General features: G+C 38.4%; 3 protein-coding genes across 3 annotated transcripts; 2 read left to right on the top strand and 1 right to left on the bottom strand.

Moving 5' to 3' along the window:
* Window positions 1–685: 685 nt before the first annotated feature.
* Window positions 686–4,779, top strand: LOC103450599 (sulfoquinovosyl transferase SQD2-like). Its single transcript, XM_008389966.4, has 11 exons — window positions 686–1,407; window positions 2,209–2,275; window positions 2,473–2,543; window positions 2,670–2,787; window positions 2,911–2,984; window positions 3,129–3,184; window positions 3,269–3,352; window positions 3,485–3,572; window positions 3,659–3,736; window positions 3,884–3,940; window positions 4,118–4,779. Exons 1-11 carry the CDS (start codon window positions 1,064–1,066, stop codon window positions 4,617–4,619), a joined length of 1,539 nt encoding a protein of 512 aa, XP_008388188.2. The 5' UTR covers window positions 686–1,063; the 3' UTR covers window positions 4,620–4,779.
* Window positions 4,780–6,478: 1,699 nt separating this feature from the next.
* On the bottom strand, window positions 6,479–8,303 carry LOC103450600 (protein ENHANCED PSEUDOMONAS SUSCEPTIBILITY 1-like). The gene has a single exon (XM_008389967.4). The coding sequence runs from the start codon at window positions 8,242–8,244 to the stop codon at window positions 6,799–6,801; it is 1,446 nt and encodes a 481-aa protein (XP_008388189.2). The 5' UTR covers window positions 8,245–8,303; the 3' UTR covers window positions 6,479–6,798.
* Window positions 8,304–14,613: 6,310 nt separating this feature from the next.
* Window positions 14,614–17,248, top strand: LOC139189886 (uncharacterized). Its single transcript, XM_070809147.1, has 3 exons — window positions 14,614–14,980; window positions 15,197–15,894; window positions 16,724–17,248. The coding sequence occupies exons 1-3, from the start codon at window positions 14,614–14,616 to the stop codon at window positions 17,246–17,248; spliced, it is 1,590 nt and encodes a 529-aa protein (XP_070665248.1).
* The last annotated feature ends 486 nt before the right edge of the window (window positions 17,249–17,734 follow it).

Here is a 17,734-nt window from a genome sequence, read left to right as displayed (position 1 = left end):
TACGAATGCGAGTGAGTGAAAGTTTGGGACTATTTGGGTAAAAAAACATGAGCTTCTTCGGCCTCCACGGGATCAATGCTTCTGCAACACAAAACTCTGAAACCAACCCGAGATGGCTTCCAACTGGAACCAAAACTCTGAAACCAACCCTAGGCTTAGCCGTCCCTTCCTTCCTCGCCGTGTCTCTGCGCACACCTTACAGAGAAAAAGCAAAACCAAACTTTCGGGCAGGCTTACCTCTTGCTTTGCTCATCCTACCCCTCCCTCTCTCCTCCAATTTTTCCTTCCAGGACCTTCCCTCTCGACTCTTCTTTCACGCACGACGCCTCTTCTCTCCTCTCTCTTCTCTCTCTTCTCTTTGGCATCGCTGCAGGCTAGGCCTGCCCTCTGTCGGCGATTCATCCGAAACACCTAACCACATACAAAACCGACTTAAACTAACCCAGCCACAGCCCAAAGCCGCAAAAGCCCATCCAACTAAACCTCAAAAAAAAAAGCCCAGCCGAAACCTTAAAGCAATGGCATGTTCGTAAATAAAGTGAAATTCAGGTACAATGAACAGTAAAGAACAGTGCCAATTGCAATGTTTTCTTTAGACTAAAGTAATTCGTTCCGTTCAAGTAAACAACTCTCAGCCGTTGGTTATTAAAAAAAAAAGTTCTTTAAGTTAGTAATTCAGTTTGTATAGACAACTTTTGCCGTTGATTATCAAAAAAATTAAAATTTGGAATGCATTAAGTGTTGAGAATTGTCCACTCGAGCGTGTAGCACCTTTCCCTCGTTTTGTTGGCTTGTTGAATGGTGAAGAAGAAAGATTCAACTCAAGTTCTCAAACATCTCAAACCAATAAGGAATAGAGGGGGCATATGCTGGGAGAGCTTCCATTTGACCTCACCTCCCAACGAATATCCTTTGCAAATTCATCCAATCTCCACATGCAACCCAGACTCTTGTGATATTCCCTTAAATCCCAATCGAATATTTCCCACAAATTTTCTAAACAATAAACCCTCTTCCACTCCGACTTGTACTTGCTTATATTACGATTTACAGTACACTCATCATGGTGACCTCCTTTCCTGCTTCTCTCTCTCTAAATCCCTCTCTCTCTCCTCCTCCCTTTTCTGCAACCAATACCCAATTATCCTTCTCCTCGCCCTTTCCTCCTCTCAGATTCCCAGCCTGCCGATCCTCACGAACAAAACCCAGTAGCCTTTGCGGTAAAGGTGTTCGATTGTGTTGCTCTGAGAGACCAAAAAGTAGAAAACTTGAGCTTAAAGCCAGCGACATGACTATTACAGAGGTCGGGCAAGATGAAGAGGAAGAGGGTCCTCCTCCATATGTTGAGTCGGAGATTAACTCGAGACCTCGACGCATTGCTCTCTTTGTTGAGCCTTCTCCCTTTGCGTGAGTCTCTATCTCTCTCTCTCTACTGTTTTGCTACTTTGATTTAGCTTCACTAAATTTTCAATTTTGAGATTACCCATGTTGTCAAATTGCTTTCTTTTGTTGTCTTTAATCGTGGTTGTTTAAAATTTTAAGGCATAATTAAGTGAATGTTTGGGTCTAATCTGGTTTTTTAGATTTAACTAACATTGTGTTAGGTGAATTGTCCATGACAGACGTCCTGCATCGAGAATTTCTGCTGGTTTTAAACTTTAACTATAAGGCAATTGTGGTTCCTTTGAAGGTTCTACATCAACTAATCGTTAACTTTAGCTAAAATTTGGTTGTTTTAGTTTCGGTTTATGTCAAATTTAGTGTTAAAAACATGACTTGCGGCTTGCTGGTTTGTCCATTCTGGCATGGCATGGGCGTCTATTGGGATCACTGTTTGATGAGTTATTGGCTAGTTTTGTCTATCAGCTATTAAGTGTTCTTTCCATTGGGATCATTGTACTGCATTCAATTAGTCTTTGTTGCAGTACAGGAGTATAACACATTTTGAGCTTTGGTTATTTGTAATTTCTGCTCTTTTAAATATTCAGCTGATATGAACCACCAAGGGTTGCCTATTGAAAGTGCTGTTTTTCTATTTATCCTTAGAAACGTAAATTAAAATAATGTACTGCATTCAAGTAAGTCTTTGTTGTAGTACAGGTGTATAACACATTAGAAACGTAATTTGAGCTTTGGTTATTTGTAATTTCTACTCTGTCAAATTTTCAGCTGGTTATTGAAAGTGTTGTTTTTCTGTTTATCCCACAGATATGTGTCAGGTTATAAAAATCGGTTCCAGAATTTCATTCGATACTTGCGTGAAATGGGGGATGAGGTAAATTCTTTATATCTCCGCACTTCTGTATTATATTGTGTATGGATATCCTTAATCGAACCTGCATTAGTGAGAATCAGGTTCCTTGCTAAATTGGCATTTACATGCCTATTTAAACTTCGAGGCAGTGAAATTCTTCAAATTTCTAATGTCTTTAAACGAGGTCTGACATATTTTCTTGCTGATACGTGGTACAGGTGATGGTTGTGACAACCCATGAAGGAGTTCCTGACGAATTTTATGGAGCAAAGTTGATTGGATCCCGAAGGTAAGCTATATAGTGATCTAATTTCTATTGTTTGGTGCAAAAAGGATACGAAACAAAAAGCATACAGAACATTACTTTTCCTAATATCTCTCCCATTGGTTTGCTCTTTTTTGTATTATTTCTCAGCTTTCCCTTCCCCTGGTATCAAAAGGTGCCCCTTTCCCTTGCACTTAGTCCTAGAATAATTTCGGAGGTTGCTCAGTTCAAGCCTGACATTATACATGCATCCTCGCCTGGAATTATGGTAAGTATTCAATTTGTTCTTATTCTTTTCTTTGTAGATGGTAGATTGACTCTGTATATATAGATAAACTAGAGTAATAACAAAGAATTGAAAAGATAGCTGACGCAGAACACTATTTATCAGGTTTTCGGCGCCCTCATTATCGCTAAGTTGTTATGTGTTCCTATAGTGATGTCGTATCACACTCATGTGCCAGTGTGAGTTTAATTCTTTATATTATTGAAGTTTGTTAGATACCCATTTTATATTTTGAAAATTCAAATTCATTTAATTACTTATGAAGAAAGTAATGTATGTTTATGAGTGCTTAGGACTGAGCCTTGATCTCTTTTGTTATGCAGATATATCCCGAGATACACCTTCAGTTGGCTGGTGAAACCCATGTGGTTGGTCATAAGTATGTAACCCTACCTTTATACTGGCCTCATATAGTGATATGGGTACCAGAGCATATAATTACCATTGTTGTTTTTGTTATCAGAGTTTCTGCACAGAGCTGCTGATCTCACACTAGTGCCATCAGCTGCAATCAGTAAGGATCTCCTAGAAGCTGGGGTGGCCGCAGGTGATTATAGTAAACGCATTTGATGTCTCAATCCCAGATTTACTTTTCAGAAAATTTTGACTGATTAGAAAGAAAAAAAAAACGTGTCCATTCAGCACAATTGTAAACTAATCTTTAATTGCTTATTTGCAGCTAATACAATCCGTCTTTGGAATAAGGGTGTTGATTCGGAAAGCTTCCATCCCCGCTTCCGTTCTCATGAAATGCGTATGAGACTGAGGTAGTTCCTCTATTTGTCAATTTGTGTCTCTCACTTCCCCATTCGGTTGGAAACTTTTCTTAATTTGTGTATGTTGTCGTGAACAGCAACGGTGAACCTGAGAAACCTTTAATTGTTCATGTTGGAAGACTTGGAGTGGAGAAGAGTTTGGATTTTCTGAAAAGGTAGAGTGCTTCTCTCTTACAAATAACATATTTAAAATTTAAACATGGATGTTATATCTTGTGGTAGATCTCCTCTGTAATTTCAGCCTTAATTTTATAAATATATGTACAATTTGCAGCATTTAACTTACCATTCTGATTTAACAGTGTCATGGATCGGCTTCCTGAAGCACGAATTGCTTTCATTGGAGATGGACCATACAGGTATTGCTCTGGTACATAATGAACTTTTAGAATTGTAGGGAGTAATCTGTATCTACAGAAAAGCTCGTCAAAAAATGATGCAGCAGCTTGTTATTGGAAATGCGGGAAAAAACATGTTCCTTTCTCAACATAAAAAGCACTTGTACTCATTCAATTGTATGGCTTTTACTTTTGCAGGGAGGATCTTGAAAAACTGTTTGATGGCATGCCTGCAGTATTTACAGGAATGTTAGGAGGTGAAGAGCTCTCACAGGCATATGCCAGTGGTGACGTTTTTGTGATGCCTTCAGAATCAGAGACACTTGGGCTTGTTGTATTGGAGGCTATGTCTTCAGGTATCCCTGTGGTGGGAGCGCGAGCTGGTGGAATCCCAGATATAATTCCCACAGATCAGGAGGGGAAAACTGGCTTTCTCTACGATTATAATGACCTTGATGACTGCTTAAGTAAGTTACAGCCCCTGCTGGAGAACAAGGACTTAAGGGAAACAATTGGCAAGGCAGCACGTGAGGAAATGGAGAAGTACGATTGGAAAGCAGCCACGCGAGTAATTCGAAATGAGCAATACAATGCTGCCATTTGGTTCTGGAGGAAGAAGAGAGCGCAATTTCTTAGACCTCTGCAGTGGTTCATGAAGCGCATTTTTCCTCCAACCACACCAGCAATCAAGTACAGGTGATTTCGGGTCCTACTGCTTTCAGCACAGGTAACTAGTTATTTGTAAACTTGCTTTGCGCTTCAAAAGAAGTTATTGTTAGATTGTACTTGGGATAATTGTAGATTATTTGTTTGTAAATATTGGACGGTATACAATGTCAGTTACGTCGTTCTCTTGCTCATTTTTATGTTCACGAAACTGCATTCGTACCCATCATTGCCACATCTTACCATGAAATTTGTAATGAGAGATCTGTATGCATGTTTTGTGCATCTAATGTTGTGCAAGTTCCTTGTGCGTTCTTTTAACGCGGTAACTTTAGTCAGATGTCAGCTGAGAGTAAGTTCAAGTGTAGTAGGGTCACTGATTCCATGCATTTCACATGCACTTCATCTCCTTCACTCATAGATGAGGTACCTGAGGACCAGTTGCAGTAAGTATAGAGAAGGAATAGCTCTGGTGTTCATTAACTAGTTCACATGCATACGAATGAGTGGGTCTAACTGAAAGTGGTAACATATTTTCATGTACATGGTGGTCTATAGGCAGCAGTCCATGGACCACAACATCGAAAATCATCCCGGTGCATCCCCTGGATCAGAGAGAGACTTCCCTGCCCTGGTTTCCCTATTTCCAGTCTCTATCCTCAATATCACTCATAACGCAAGTAGAGATGGAGGAAGAGGATGGGGATAAGAAAACCATGGCCAGAAAGTATTTTTCTCTATGCCAAGCTTGTCACATATAGCATATGGGATTGGATTTAGACGTCTGTTACGGTCTTGTTGAATAAAGTAAAAGTTGCTCACTGGAGACTTGACGCAATAATGTAAACTCCATGCCTATCATAATAAAACCTCGCATCTACTTTGTGGTGCATTGTATCAGAACATGGACTTTTTTAGACAAACCGAACTGCAATCAGCTCAATTTTCTGGTTAGAGTCAAACCATTAATCTTTTCTAATTCTAAGCCATTTCCCCTCACCCCGTCCTCACAACTCGAGCTAATTAGGTTAATTTAGGTCATGTGTACAATGTAAAACTAAGAGAAGGGTTTGGACGGGAAGTTTGATACATGTCACAACAAATTTCGTGGTTAATTGGCGAAACACCAAACCAATACTTTTCATATGTGTAAAAAGAGAGGAGAATCTATCTAACGTGCACTTTGGATGGTTGGGACCAACTTGCGGAACACATGCACAGGCACCTGCAGCACTGCTTCTCAATGGTGGTGGTGCCTGCTGCCTGCTGCCCCATGAAAAGAAGTTTTGGCAGTTGGGGTAAATGGTCGAGGTCCATATCTCTCTCAGACGCGGTTCGGTTTGGGGACCATTTGGGATACTATTGTCTCCTTTATCGATGAAAAGAACTTGCATGGAACGAGTTCATCGTCACATGATATTCGAATTCAATAATACATTGTTATGTGTAAGCTTATCTCCAAATATCATTGCATTATTGATTCTGAATGTCACATGAAGTTGTTTTCCTTTACAGAGAAACATGATAGGCTCTGAATTTCTCTGTTTTGACTTGTATTTACATAGGAAGGAAAACGAGTAAATGGTAAGACCATCATTTTAAAAGGCTTTATGTTCATACTGTTTATCTCAATCTAAAGCCAATTTTCTATCAGTTAAGAATTCAGATTGGTTATTTTCCGTATTGGATGGTTAAAACTTCAATAAATCAGTCGAAATAGATATTTGACTAATAAAAAATAAATAAAGAAATGAGTTGCCCGTTAGAATTTTGCTTTCGCAAATACGTAGTTTCATTTTTTTTATCAAATAATTGTTATATATATATATATATATATTTCAGATTGTGATTTGGATATAAGGACATGTGACTCCTACTAAAAATTCACAAAAATAGAGGCTTTTAATGGATTATTCACATTAAGAAATTCGGCAATTTCATCACGTGCATAATTCTTTAAGCAGATAAAATATAATATAATAATTCCCCTACAATAGTACAAACATCCACACCCACACACTACACTAGTAGCCAAAACGTCGCGGTTTTAACGTCTCATCGCAACCGTCCAAATCAATCTCACCACAGCGATTGACTAAGTTTTGACCAATTCCTAAATCCCACGAGCCAGTCACCATAACGGATTAACCGTAATTTCAAACATTAACGGCGGGTCCCACCCACAGTGGGGGCGTGATCGCGTACGACCCGGCTCAGTCTATCACCGATACATATTGCATGAACTCCCCATCGGACAGCAGCCCAGCCATCGTCTCAGGAGCCAGAACCACCTCCAAATCAACGCTGCCGCTGCCTTCCCTCCCTGGAAAAGCCGATATCTTGCCGTCGAATTTGTTGGCCGCGCCGCTCCGCACGGCGAGGGGTTTGCCCCACCCGAAATCGTTGTTGTACATCGGGAATCGCGGCGAGCTGCCCATCGTGATCATCGCGCCGTCGAAGTTCCCCAGCGGGAACAGCCTCGGCGCGCTCTCCCAATCCTCTACGCCGCGGCGCACTGTGGCGTCGTCGTGCGCAACCACGTTGTTGTGGAGGAGATTGGCACCCCAGCGCAGATCCCGGGACAGCAGCTCGCCGACGGTAGCGACGGTCGGGATGCTCTGTATCGCGTTACCAAAGTAGTGCGAGTCCATCTTCGGCTGGAGGCGGTGGCGGCAGTTCACAGCCATACGGAACGTCGTCGTTTTGGAATCAGGTAGGTTCCTGGCACGAGTCACGGAACGCCAGAGCTGCGCGCTCAAAGATTGAAACGACGAAATCTCCGCCGTTTTCGCGCCGTTATATCGGTGTACGGCATTCCAGCTGTCATTTAACTGCTTCCCGAGAATCTCGGCCGTTTCAGAAAGGCCATTATCGTTACAGTTACCGTTATCATCACTGTTACAGTTATGCGTTGTTTTGAACAGATGAGTGTTATTTGCTCTGTTTTTCAGTTTGAGAATTGATTCTCTGGTGAAATGGAAGATTCTCTCACGCAGCGGATCGTTGCCGGAGAAGGTGACCTTAGGGCCTCCTTCTGGGAAATGGAGCACCGCCGGCGAGTTGAAGACGGTGTCGCGGGAAAAATCAGGAGATTTTGATATTTTCTTGGCGCCTCGGTTAATCTCGGCGAAGGTGTTGAAGAAGTGCCAGAAGGATGTGCCGTCAAGGACGGAGTGGTTGACCGTACATCCGATGAACACGGCGTCGGCGAGCTCGGTGACCTGTACGGCGGCTAGAGGTCTGAAGTGGCCGGAGTAGCTCAAAGTCCTTTGATACGCGAAGAACTCCCTGAAGCAATGTGGAACGTCGGCGTTGGGCTGCAGGACGGCGTCCAGAGAGAGGTTCTTGGCTTTGGCGTGCACGAAACCGACGCCGGTGTCGTTACAGACAATGTGGACGTGACCGTCTGCGTCCGTCTCGAATCGACCGGCCAGGGCTGGGAAGTGGGAGAGGGCGAGGGAGAGGGAGTGTTTGAGGGAGGGGAGGAGGTCGACGACGGAGAAGGGCGGGGAGTCGAGGAGGACGCCCTTCTGGATGTAGTGGCAGGAGAGCATGGGAAGATCAGAGACGGAGAGCTTGAGAGACTTGACGGCGGATTTCTGGTCGGGGTAAATTGTGCATTGCGAAATTACGGAAACGGAGGAATCGGAGCAAGGCATGGTGAAATGGTGCGTTTCGAGGAGGTGTAGATTGAGAAATCCTGGGGGTATGAAATTGTGAGTTGTGGTGGGAGTTGGGAGCGGGGTATATATAGTGGTGGGGAGGGGGTCGGGTTGGATGCATGAACTTGCGTCCTACTTTCTTGTTAGGATGGGGCCCAGGAAATGATATGATGACGTGTTAACAAATACCGTCACATATATCACTTTACAAGTGAATTCCTTATATGATGACGTGTTAAGAAATACCATCACATATATCACCTTACAAGTGAAGAATTAGATTTTAACAAAAAAAACTCCCAGTACTTTTTATCATAACAAAAAATTGTAATTTTTATATTAAAAAATTATTTACCTTACTTTTTATTTTATCTTTATTATTAAAACTCAAAATTTTCAAACTATTTTCACTAGTTTTCTTGTAAAAAAACATTTAAAAAAAATATATATATTTCACTAGTTATGTAATAACATATATCGTACGAAAAGGTCAAATATATAGTGAAGGTAAAAATTAAAAAGTAAGACAGGTAAGTACCTAATAAAAAAATAAAAAATAAAAAAACCATATAAACCTATTTGCCAAACGAAAAGGTCAAAAAAATGAAACAAACTTTTTTGGAATAAGACTAACCAAAACATCAAAAAATAATTTATTTATATTTTTACTTTTGTTAGTTAAGCCAATTGACCATTACATTATACCTACCATTTATTCAAGTTCGAATTCCACTTATTGTAGATTATATCATTATAGTAATTTAAAAGGGATGTTTGTCCGCTTTGATCCCTGACCACGTCCTCACGGTTTTGTTTCTGAAAACTCACATGAGAACTTCCCAGTGAGTCACCAATCCTGGAATTGCTCTCGTTGCGATCTCGCTTAACTTCAAAGTTCCTACGAAACCCGAAGTCAATGAGCTCTCAAAAGGCCTCGTGCTAGGTAGAGATGAGAATATACATATAAGATTTACATAATCCACTCCCCTAAGCGATGTGGGATGTTACATGCAAAGTATTGACTTTGCACTCAATTTACCGAAACAAAGTTATTTTTTTGTCCTTGTACAATTGTCATGTTTTGTTCGCGTGTATGATGGATGAAAAATTTCAAAATCTAACGTGGAGGTGGGGGTAGGGGGGGGGATTGGTTATATATAAAAGTTTAAGGGGATAATCGGCTAAAATTAGAATTTAAAAAAAAAATTGCAACCATATACAAATTCGAGAAGCAAATCGACAAATAAGTCAATTTAAATATCATCCTATATATTTTAGCATGCTTATATAAGATCCCCAATTATTTAGTCATGCTTAGTGATGCTTCTATCAGATCACCTATTATTTAGTCATGACTCATAAGCTGCATGGATTTTCAATTGATATATTTTCACAATATAGGTAATGCAGAGAGAGACATGTGCCAAGACCCTTGGGAATTACGAATATTCACGCCTAGATCGAAAAAATGGGACATGGATCCTCCTCTCCGAATCCAATTGTCCTAATCCTAGGGATCTATCAATCCAAATCATTAAAATTTGATCCAACGACTACAAACAGGAGTCAACTTTAAAAGTTATAATAACTTTAACTGTTTCATCAAATTTCAACTGCTTGAATTGATGAATCCCTAGAATTAGAATAATTGTATTGATAGACGCATATTTATGCGACTTAGTTAACTAGTTTTCTTGCATTTACGTTATTAGTTATTAGTTATTTTAGTACTTTAAGCCATTTTCGTGTGTTTGTAGGTCCAAAGGGCTAAGGTAGCAAGAAAGTGCATTTTGGTGCATTTTGGAGCAGTTTTGAGCTTGTAATGGATTACATATGATATGAGCAAGATGGATGGACGAATTTGAAGACAAAAGAGGCTAAGAACATGCTAAAAATCTGGTGAAACAAATACAAGTTGCAAGAAGGGATAAATTTCTAAAAGGATTGGCCAAAACTTCACTCAAAACCATGCATACCCCATAAAATTCATCAATGCCGTGGCCTTCCCTTTGTTTTACTTCCACCAGATTTTTTTAGTGATGATGCAATGCCTATCTCACTATGACATTTGAGTGGATGATGTAATGCTTAACTCACCATGACATTTGAGTGGATGATGCAATGCTTAACTCACCATGACATGTGAGTGGATGACTCAAAACCTACCCTCACCAACAATTCTCCACCTTGCCATGCCTTACCTACTTCATTCCACCAGATTTTTGCATTAAACATGTCCATCCTCTTCCTATAAATACCATGGCAGCAACCTCATTCAAATCATCCAGAAATTAACCATTCTCCAAGCCTTTCCTTGCCTCTCCTACATATCTAAACCCCTTCCCATCCATTCCTCCAAATAACCAACCCTTCAACATCATTCCAACCTTGTTGTTGCGGCAAAGAGAAGGAGAAAAGTCCTTAGACGCACTTGCTATCCAACATGGATCGTTGGAACGTTTAGGTGCTTTCTTTCCTTTGTTTTTCAATGTTTAAATTTGTTTATCTTTGTTTTGTAATAATGAGGAACTAAACCCCCCTTGGCTAGGGGGGGATTCGAAACCATGTTAATGCTTGCAATATGATTTGATTACTTTTAATTGCGTTTCATAAGTTATGAATTCGATTTACTTATCTATTTGATTGATAACATGTTTATGTATGTTGATTAGGGATGCATACTTAGTTTGCATGCATAAATATGATGCTAGAGTATAAGGGAATTTCACCTAATCGTTATGAACTTATATTCATGAGTAGTAAAAGTCGCTAGTCACGATTGTGTTAAGTAAATCCTTGGCATAAGTTTCATGCAAATCATAGTAACGAGTGCCTCGTCAATGCTTATGTTTTTCATAGAACTTAATGATTCTTGCTTGTATCTCTATTATGCAATTCATGTAGGGAACTTGTAGGGAATGTTTTGGGTTGTCGTATGCAATCATCCAACCCAATAACTTGTGGAAAAACTGAGGGTTAATTAGTGCAATTCACGGTTAATTTGGGGCGTTGAGAATTAATAAGTTATTGAAATGCAATTGGAAATCATTTTGTATGCAAGCAAGACATGTGTGGAGAAGAACCCCTTAGCTAGCCTTCCATTATCCATTCAACCCAAATTTGTTTAAAATCTATTTAAGTTTTTAGTTTATTTGTTTTTACTTTCAACTTCACCAAACTCAAATCCCCTTTTTACTTTCTTGTTTTAAAATCTTTTGTTTACATTTTTAACTTTGTTTTTATGTTTTTAAATTAGTTTTCAAGTGATTTAGCAATCCCTCCTAATCCCCGGTTTAGAACGATCCCTACTTACATCTATACTACAATTGTCAAAAAGAGGGTTAAATTTGTGTGCTTATATATTTCGCATCATGTATCCGGAAAGGATCCATATCCGAAAAAATGAATATAATGGTGTGTGCATTTTTATGCAGATCTTCTGCCTCATTGAATTCCGAGCAAGAAAATTTATGTTTGTTTTAATTTTAAGAGTCATGTTTGGGTCAGTCCTACCTTTAATCCTTCGTATTTGTGGGTAAAGTTGGGCAAGAGTTTGATATTTTTTTTTGGTTTGCTTTAGGATCTAATTGGTAAGTTCAAATCGACTATGTTGGTAATGATTTGGACAAACTGTTGCCAATGTGATCGTTTTAGGTTCGTTTGGCATATAAGATTCTCGATTTGGGTTTGTTTAGGTTTTCATTTGTACTTTTCCTTGCGTAAAAGAGTTTCGAGACCACATTTTAAAACCATCTTACACTAATTCTCACAGTTGGACTACCTTTACTGACTTTTGAGTAATGCTAAGGAGATCATACTTTTCAACTACATTGGTGTGCCATGTCATGTGGCAGGCGTTGGATACACCCTAACATACAATAAGATAAATTCATTAATTGACGTGGTATAACGTCACTTGCCACGTCAGATGGTACACACAAATGTGGTTTAAATATGTGATCTTCTTAACATTTTCTTTGACTTTTTGTTGCTTTGGGGTTTATTTCACAATCATTTTCTAATTACTTTCTTATTGTTTTAAAATATTAGTAGGTCAAAACTCTTGATTCTTAACCAAGGCCTTCGATTCAGGTCAGAACATTGATATAAAATACACAATAAAGAATCAATAATTTTGTCATTCCAAATCGAAATGTAGGTTTTGGATTTATTTCCGGCACAATTGCCCACACCTACGTATAAACCCACGTTGCATGTCGCCCATGTCGCTAGCAAACATCCTTGTAGTAGTTAATAGTCGCAATCTAAAATCTCTTCAGAAACTTGTCGAGTGGATGAAACGAGGAGATATATATATCGTTCCATCTTGATTCTAAAAGCATAACAGACACACTGATAAGAACTATATTTCTGCTAGGTATATAGTTTAAACACACCAGATTGATGTTCATGATTATGTACCTCGAATTGTTGAACAAGTAGCAAATCGAGAGTATTAATTTCCGATGATAAATGTCATAGTCGGGCAAGTTATGTTGGCTCTCTTTATTCGGCAGCCACTCTTGTTACGCATAAATCCACGTTGTAGAGCAAAAAATAATTTGAAAGATTCTGGAGTTGACATGTGGAATTTCATCTACTACTGATGAGAATGTCTTTATTAAATTGGTGAGACTCACATTTATTCCACACGCAGTTCAACCTTCTTGAAGACTTGAGTTGTTGACTACAACTTCCCGAAACTCTGCTTTCCTAATTGAAGACCAACTCAATAAAGCAAGGAATCACAATCATATCCAATCAAGAAAACTACGACATAATCCATGATATTATTTAATTAATAATACCTTCGGGATAATTTTTCCTCCATTCTAGGGGATGCATGACACACCTTGGCCAACTGGATGACGACAAATGGCATGAAAAACCTACACATGTGGCCGACCCTATGTGTGTCTATTGCGATTAAAAAAAAAACCAGTAAGCTTTTGCGTTTGATCAAAGGTCTTCTCGTGGGGTACATGGTTTTGGACTTTGATCAAATGTAATTAATTGTTTTGTAGGTACAAATTCGTCAAGACTTAAAACGGCGGATTTTTTTTGCCACCACGATTTTGATCTGGCATACATAATTAACACAGCTAGGGTTTTAGATAATTTGGTTTATATTCACTCACCCAAACTTTTCAGTACATCAAAGCACTAATATTAGATTTCGCACGTGCTAAACCATTTTTGCTGCTTCTGGGAAACCCAGTTTTGTCATCTGATTACAATTAGGTAAGTTCATGAGGTGGGCGCTCTTTCTTTTCTAAGCACTGCCGAGTGCCGCCCATTTCGTTTGACCTAATTGGATGTAATTAATCTCTCGTGTTATAAACGTGGATAAATATATTATAGTGTATGATTACTCAATTTGCGTTCAATAATTTGTCACTCAACAATCTTTGTTTTGTTTTGTTCTGTTTTGGAAATTTAACTACCTTCTGTACCCTGAAAACAAGAAGACAAAAGAAAAGTGCAAGTACCACCACTACTACCAAAACCATTGCTTTACGCGTCATATAAATATGTGTAAAACTTAATTAATATTTTGAATCATTGATTGACTCCATTGAAATTTAAAAGGAAAGTGTTCTCTACCTAGGAATAGAAAATGCGAGTTCAAACTTTTTCGTCTTGTTTTTGTTGGAAATTTGAGTAGTTTGAGTAGAAATTTCTTTGTCTCACATTGGTCATTCCCAAAAGCTTTTACCACTTTATAAGGCTTTGTCTTTTATAGAAAGTGATTTGAGTAATAGGCCTGGAGAATAAAATTGGGCTCACCTTTGGGGTTAGGCTTTGGGGTGCACTAATTAATTGGTAATTAATTATAATTAATATATATATATATATAATAAATTAATTTTTATTTGAACAAACTTATCTTTTTAGATGAAGTCTGAAGTCAAAGATGAAGCCTGAAGTCAATAAAAACGCAGAAAGCACTGCACCCCATCTGAAGAGATGTCTCCCAACACATCCCATTCTTATACCTGTTGCGAACAGGTATAATCCCTCTATATATACATCCGTCTGCATGACATTTAGAATTCAGAAAAACAAAAATCTCATTCTATAATTCATAGCATTCTTACTGAGAGTACCACAAGGAAATTCGCCAGAAGTTAAGTTTTCCGGTGCTGCAATTCTAACTTAGCATAGAACTATAAGCACTGAGTAGAGACGAAATTTCTGTTTCAAGGACATTCGGTACACAAACCTCGATCTTCAAGTTGTTTGTTTTATATTTTTGTTTATTGATACTCTGTTAATTTTTTATATTTGCATTTATTGTTTATTAGCATATATATTTAAATCACAGATTGTTGACTTAGATCCAACAATCTTGAAACAGAAATTCCTATGGATCAACAATCTGTAAATGTGAATGGCACTGTACCAAAATACTCTGAAAAGCCTGAGAAGTTCAAAGGGCTAGACTTCAAGAGATGGCAACAGAAGATGTTGTTCTTTCTGACAACAATGAATCTCACTCATGTTGTCAAGGAAGAAGCTCTGAAGTCTAATGAGAATCCAATGACGAAAGAGACTGTCATGGCAGTTGAAGCTTGGATTCATTCCGAGTTTTGTTGCAGGAATTATATTTTGAATAGTTTGGATGACAATCTCTACGACATTTATTCTCTGTGCAAGACAGCGAAAGAGTTGTGGGAATCCCTGGAGAAAAAGTATAAGATTGATGATGCCGGTTCAAAGAAATTTGTTATCGGTAAGTTTCTTAAATATACAATGGTGGATAATCTGTTGTTTCTCAGGTCGAAGAAATCCAGAAATTGATCTATGAACTGCACTTTGAGGGATGCGAGATCAATGAGCATTTCCAAGTTGGGGTGATAATTGAAAAATTGCCAACTTCATAGAATGACTTCAAAATTTATCTCAAGCACAAACGTCGTGAGATGAATATGAAGGATTTGATCCTAAGGCTACGAGTGGAAGAAAACCACAGAAAGGCAGACCGTTTTGGAGGGTTTACTACCATTGAAGCCAATGCAAATTATGTTAAGGGAGGAAACTCCAAGGCCCAAGCCAAAGAAGAATAAGGCTCTGAAAACCAAGCAGTTTTTACAATCTGCCCTTGCTCCCAAAGGCAAGAATCTGAAGAAGATTAAGGGCACATGCTATGTGTGTGGCAAATCTGGTCACAAGGCACAAGATTGTTATCATCGCAAGGATGGAAATCATGCTAACGAAAACAACAACAACCATGCTAACATGGCAACCACCAATGGAGAATTGGTTGCTGTTGTGTCCGAGGTCAACATGGTCTTAAATGTCAGTGAATGGCTGTTGGATACTGGTGCTACTAAGCACATCTACACTGACAGAAATCTATTCACTGAATACCATCCTGCTGCCCATGGAGAAAAGCTGTACATGGGCAATTCTGCCTCATCTGCGATGGAGGGCAAAGGCAAAGTAGTACTCAAATTCACATCTGGAAAGAGTCTCACCTTGTTGAATGTGTTGCATGTTCCTGAAATAAGAAGGAACTTGGTTTCTGGACCTATTCTAATTGCTAAGGGCTTTAAACTTATAATGGAATCCAACAAATTTGTACTTACCAAGGGTGGGATGTTTGTTGGAAAGGGTTATGTGGCTGATGGCCTCGTGAAACTCAATGTAATTGCCATTGATGATGCTAATAAAATAAATGCTTTTACTTATATTGTTGAGTCTTCTAATATTTGGCATGCTAGATTAGGACATGTTAATTTTCGTTCCATGCATAGAATGGTTAAATTAGACTTATTACCTAAATTCGAAATTGATTTTAATTATAAGTGTAAAACATGTACTGAATCAAAATTTGCTAAGCAAACGAGAAAGTCAATTCTAGATAGATCAAATGAATTACTTGGATTAATTCATAGTGATCTTTGTGACTTTAAATCCACACCAACTCGTGGAGGAAAGAATTATTATGTCACTTTTATTGATGATTGTAGTAAGTATTGCTATGTTTATTTGATCCATAGCAAGGATGAAGCTTTGAATATGTTTAAGACATATAAAGCAGAAGTTCAAAATCAACTAGAGAGAAAAATCAAAGCACTTAGATCCGATAGAGGAGGAGAGTATGAGTCTACTGCATTCTCAGATTTTTGTGCACAACATGAAATTATACATCAAACAACGGCTCCATACACACCACAACAAAATGGTGTTGCTGAAAGAAAAAATAGAACATTCAAAGATATGATTAATTCCATGTTAAATAGGTCAGGGCTTCCACACAGTTTGTGGGGGTGAAGCTTTACTTATTGCAAATACCATATTGAATAAGGTTCCTCTAAAGAAGATTGACGAGTCACCTTATGAACTATGGAAAGGACATAGACCCACTTATAAAACCCTCAAAGTGTGGGGTTGCTTAGCAAAGGTGCAAGTTCCGTTACAAAAAAGAACGAAACTAGGACCTAAAACTATTGATTGTGTATTCATTGGATAGGCAAATAATAGTGCTGCTTATAGGTTCCTTGTTGTAAAATCTTCGATTTCTGACATACATGTCAACACTATATTAGAATCAGCGGATGCAGAATTTTTTGAGGATATATTTCCTTACAAAGAAAATGAATCTAGTTCTAATACAAAGAGGGTTCATGATCATAGTCATGATGAAGCCTCTTCTTCTGGTGTCCAAGGAAATGATGTGGAACCAAGAAGAGGAAAAAGAATCAAAGTTTCCAAAAACTTTGGACCAGATTTCATTGCTTTCTTGTCCGAGAATGAACCTAGAACTTTTAAAGAAGCAATGTCTTCTTCTGAGGTTCCTTTATGGAAGGAAGCAATTAAAAGTGAAATGGAATCAATTATGGAAAATATCACATGGGAATTGGTTGATTTACCTCCCGGTAGTAAACCAATTGGCCATAAATGGGTTTTCAAGAAGAAACTTAAGGCGGATGGAACCATTGATAAGTTCAAGGCACGATATTGTCCACCAAAGGTTATCGCCAAAAAGAAGGGTTAGATTATTTTGACACCTATTCTCCAGTTTCTCGCATAACGTCAATTAGGACGTTAATAGCGATTGCGGCTGTATACAACTTTGGTATACATCAAATGGATGTAAAAACAACATTTTTAAATGGAGAACTAGATGAAGAAATATACATGGATCAACCTGAAGGGTTTGTGCTTAAAGGACAAGAAAGCAAAGTGTGCAAATTAGTTAAGTCATTATATGGACTTAAACAAGTACCAAAACAATGACACGAGAAATTTGATCATACTTTGTTGACACATGGGTTCAAAATAAATGAATCTGATAAATGTGTCTACATTAAGAGTAATGATAAAACTTGTGTTATTGTCCGCTTGTATGTGGATGATATGCTCATAATGGGAAGCAATAAAGATGTAATAAACAAAACAAAGAAAATGTTGAATTCCAGTTTTGACATGAAAGACTTAGGTCAAGCCGATGTCATTTTAGGAATTCAAATTAAGAGAAATA

This window comes from Malus domestica, chromosome 12 (assembly GCF_042453785.1).
Source record: "Malus domestica chromosome 12, GDT2T_hap1".
Taxonomy (NCBI): Eukaryota; Viridiplantae; Streptophyta; class Magnoliopsida; order Rosales; family Rosaceae; genus Malus; species Malus domestica.
The sequence above is the reverse complement of the archived record's forward strand: the minus strand, read 5'-3'. Positions and strand labels throughout refer to the sequence as shown.